The sequence below is a fragment of the Ziziphus jujuba genome, chromosome 7 (assembly GCF_031755915.1).
Source record: "Ziziphus jujuba cultivar Dongzao chromosome 7, ASM3175591v1".
Lineage (NCBI taxonomy): Eukaryota > Viridiplantae > Streptophyta > Magnoliopsida > Rosales > Rhamnaceae > Ziziphus > Ziziphus jujuba.
The window spans coordinates 2,305,242-2,310,045 of record NC_083385.1 but is presented as its reverse complement, the minus strand read 5'-3'; the positions used below and the strand labels follow the sequence as shown (position 1 = coordinate 2,310,045).

At 31.3% G+C, this 4,804-nt stretch overlaps 1 protein-coding gene across 1 annotated transcript; it reads right to left on the bottom strand.

The window, feature by feature from the left end:
* Window positions 1-280: 280 nt before the first annotated feature.
* LOC125423844 (protein DMR6-LIKE OXYGENASE 2) lies at window positions 281-2,856 on the bottom strand. Its single transcript, XM_048479434.2, has 4 exons — window positions 2,554-2,856; window positions 2,177-2,424; window positions 1,742-2,063; window positions 281-853 (listed from the first exon to the last, which is right to left on the bottom strand). The coding sequence occupies exons 1-4, from the start codon at window positions 2,773-2,775 to the stop codon at window positions 611-613; spliced, it is 1,035 nt and encodes a 344-aa protein (XP_048335391.1). The 5' UTR covers window positions 2,776-2,856; the 3' UTR covers window positions 281-610.
* Between the last annotated feature and the right edge of the window lie 1,948 nt (window positions 2,857-4,804).

The following is a 4,804-nucleotide window of genomic DNA, read 5'->3' as shown; positions in this document are numbered from 1 at the left end:
TTACTGGCTAAACAAGAACAGATCATCCTGATCTGCTGGAATTCTAGGATAATAGCGTATGCAAGAGAGTTTGGTGTTTGGTGGACTGATTTATTATGGCTTTAAAGAGTATGGCGTCTGGACTTGGAGCACTAATTTAATACGACTTTAAAAGTTTTTTTTTTTTTTTTTTTTTTAAAGAAATATATATCGCTTTAAAGTTGAAAGGCTACATGTCTCTTTGCAAAAGTAATTGGATAAAGATGGGTAAATTTATAAGAGGTGCTGGTAGGAATTAGAATCATCAAGCAAATTGCAAATGATATTATAAATTAGAAAATATGACATTTTACTGATAAATTAGTACAATCAATTATTAACACGGAAGCTTTCATACACATCACTTGTATATTACTCTCAATCAATTATTAATACGGAAGCTTTCACACACATCACTTGTATATTACTCTCTGCACGGATGAAAAAAAGAAAAACAACAAGTACTTTTTGCTATAAACAAAGTAATTTATTTTTGCAAATCGGAGAAGGGAGAGAAGTAAGCCAAAAAAAAAAAATAATAATAATAATGTTTTATTGTTCGAGCAAATTATATATCCGGTTGTAATTGAATTCAGGCTTTGAACATGTCCAAGCAGGTCTGGGTTCGAAGGCCCCGGTTCCAGAACTTTTCATAGTATTCGCGATAAGTAAAGCTCTTGTAGTGGGCTGGATGATCGTCGTCAATTAGATTTTGGGCCGGCCCAATTATGGCATCGTACGATGGGCAATAGAATGTTGGAATGGAGATCCTTTCCTTGTCGCTGTTGACAATTGCCCGATGAAGTACACTCTCGTACCGATCATTGCTTATAACCTTTGGTTATATTACACACCACAAGAGACTTATGATATTACTCATATTTTATTATATGATAGTACAAAAAAATAAGTCATGTCATAATATATTATTATAAATGATAATTTCTTTTATCATATGTTTGTATGCTTTTCTTCTTTCGTTTTCATCAAAATGCATCTCATCCCAAAATTTTATATTCTTTTTTTCTCTTTCTAGCAAATAATAATTTTCTTTTGAAAATAATATAATATCTAATTGGGCATTCAATATTATTGTTTAAATAAAACCCTCCTTAATTAATACATATTTCCACTTTGACTACTAATAAATTTTAATAAATTAGGGAAAAAAAATTTATCACAATATTTTATACTTAAAATTTAAAATTATTATTAATGATCATTAGCAATTTGACTACTGAAAACTTTCAATTGAGAAAAGAAAAAAAAAAAATCAATGAAGAAACTTCCAAAGGCGGTATAGTTTTCTGAACTAAAAGTAAAAATGTTTGACTGCTTGCCTTATATAATGTGAACGTAAAACTGCTAGCCATCACCCAATCGGCACCGACATGTGACTATTGTCAGGATAAACGACGGTCAAATATATATATATATATTTTATTCTGAAAATTTTTCAACTGTTTTTTGCAACTTCCTCTGGTTCTGGCTCCTATACCTTTGTTAGTTGATGCATGCGTAATGTTATCTGATAAATGAGACTTCTAATCCTTCAGAAAAGTGATTTTTTTTTTTTTTTTTCCCCCCCTAAACAAACACTACTTGTCGTCTAACCTAATATGGTAGGATAAGAAGGAATCCTTTTCTCTCTCTCTCATATACGACAACCGTAAATGAAACCATTGAAATAGAAGTTTAGAATTCAATTAAAAATAATCCTGACCTGAATTTGATCGCCGATATTGACGATGAAGGTGTTTGGAATGGGTTGGACAGAAACCCATTTGCCATCTTTGAGAACCTGCAAGCCAGGCACGTCGTCTTGAAGGAGAAGCGTGATGACGTTAGGATCAGCATGAGGTGGTAAGCCATAGGTCAGCTTTGGCTGTGGACATGGAGGATAGTAATTGATGGCCATGTGCTGTCCATGACTCCCCAGTACCCTATTTATATAATCCCTCTCTAGTCCTAAGCTTTCTGATATTGCCTCTAGCAATCTCACTGCTAACCCTCTTACGTTCTTGCAGTACTCTGCAGCATCTTCCCTGCATATATATGAGGCACATATCTTTATAATTAATTAAGTCTCTTATTTTTAAAACACCTAATTATAAATTAAGCAATAGATTAATGTTAAATTAATTCATTTAAGTAGTACTTAAAAGATGGAGGGTTGGATGGCCATTCGCGCATGTAATCCTCAAGAGGGTGACAATGGAGTCTTAAGTAATCCCTCCAACTGGACACCTTCTCGGTTCTGACATTGAAACTGGTGCAGAGTCTTGTGGTCTTAAATGGATCCTCCGAGTAGCTCTTCAGCCTTTCACTTTCTGGTAAATGGAAGAATTCCCTTCCTACACTCATCATCTTGTTAATAACATCTTCTTCAATTCCATGGTTTTTCACCTAATTAACACATACATATATATTATAGGAGTTGAATAGTTAGAAGCTAGATCCATAGCAATATTAATGAAACTAATTATATATATATATATACAATGGACTATGGAATAACAATTAATTACTTAGTACCTGAAAGAAACCATAATTTTGGCAAGCAAGGCCTATCTGGTTGATTATATCAGGACGGTGAGGACCATGGAGGCCGTTGAGGTCGATGACAGGAATGGAAGCGTCGAATGAATGAACCTCATCGAGATTTGGACGATCATTCTCAGGTCTGACATAGTTTGGAGGAACATGGTTCGCACCTGAAACAAGGTCGCTTAACAATGGTTTTGCTGTTGCAGCCATTGCAAACGCTTTGGAATCTAATGGCTCTTAAATTCTTCCTCTCTTATCCTTAATTTGGTGAAGGCCAAGACCAAGCTTACAGATGCATTTTATATTAAAGGATATTTAGGCCATTCATGAATTTCTTTAACTTTAGGGGAAAAAAAAATGGAGATGAAGTTTTGAAATATGGAAACTTTGTGGGGCCCTCTCATAATTTCGGTCAAAATGGAAGTATATTTGAGTAATTTAGATGCGTAGCCAAATTAAATATCTGTAATCTCATATGGAAATTTTGCTAATCAAACTTTCAGCTTTCCCATATATGGAATTGAATTTTAATCTCCCATCTGATACTAGTGATGCTGGACAGATCACTATTTCAGATTGGAATTTTAATTCTCTTCTTTAATTTTATTCAGAGAGAGGATTCTCAATAATTCTTTTTATTTAATGTGCATTAAATTTTATCCGCAAAAGAAAAATATAAAGTCTTAAAGAAAATTCAAATATATAATATTCAAACAAGCAAATCAGGATAACAACCAACGCAGCGACTAACTGTCATTAGAACTTTCCATCAATTAGAAATACGTATATAATAATAATAACAATAATCCTCATTTGCAGGTCTTCTTGGGTTTTTGTCCCTTTTAATAAAAAAAAAAAAAAACAAATAAAATAAAACAATCCTCATTTGCAAAATCCTTTCCCCAAGAGCCATAAGTCTGAACCTCTGCCAGGCCCACTTTGTTTTGATTATGCTTGGGCTAAAATATTAATTTTTCAAATTAATGTTTTTAATTGGTTAAAATATTATTTTTGAAAAATTAATTAAACAATATTAGTTTCATATTAGAATCAGTTCTATATTGATCGAAGAATATAGAAAGATATGGTTTATATATATATATATATATACATAAATTATGGTTTTGAAATTAAATTTTTGAAGAATCTCACATCAAAAATATATAAAATAATTCAAAACTTTCTACGTATATACATATATAAATAAAAACTTTATTGGCTGTAAGATCTTTCTACATATTTTTCAATATATAATTACAAAATTATTAGATTATTTAGTTTATTTTTATTAGAATTTTTTTTTTTTTAGTTTATTGATTTTAGTTGAAATTTTTATTTTTAAAAATCCTTTAATAATCAATCAAATCTTATTTTGTTTTCAAATAATCAATACAATTGTTTTTTTTTTTTTTTTGAATTGTTATATTTTTATGAATTATTAAAAATTTAAAAGATAACATATTGTTACGCTGACTATATTTTTCTTCCTTTGAACAATAGATTGTTACGGAACAATAAATTATTGGAAAGTTTTCCAATATATTCCAACATGTTCAAAAGAAGTTGAAATCCAAAATCAATTGCTGATCAATAAAATAATTCATTTAGGTTAGATGATGGATTTTCTTTTTGAGTTATGAGACTTCGTTTGCTTTTTCACAACTTTCAAAAGTAGGAAGCTTCAAAAGCTTACGTGTTTCTTGATTCATAAATTAATTATATGTCCTGGACCTGATGAAGGTTCGGTTTGCGGTGGCGAAAGTCTCAAAACCGCGTGTGTAGTAAGCAAGGACCGAAGAAGGTGGTGCTAAGATTAGCTGCTTCGAGAATATATAATCATGACTTTTTGTATACTGATTACGTCGTTTTGCCTGAAAGAGCATGAGAGCTTTTCCAATATCTCTGCATATGGCTTACTGCACTTGCTGATTTCATCAAAGCTGACCTCACTGAAGCTTATCTTCTCTCTTGATGGTAGTAATTAATCATAATTTAGCTATAAGACTTCGAAAATTAAGGCAATCAAATCAAAATTAAGATTGACAATTCCATGGAATGGGTATCTAGCATGAAAATAGCGATTGCCCAAATGTATGATCAATTGAAATTCAAGTTTCAACCATTGGATAAAGTTTTCTCGATCAATAATCTTGCGTTCAAATTTTCACATCTCGATCAATGTTTAAACAAAAATGTTTCAACCGTATGTATAAATGGAGAAAATATTTGTAAAAAAAAA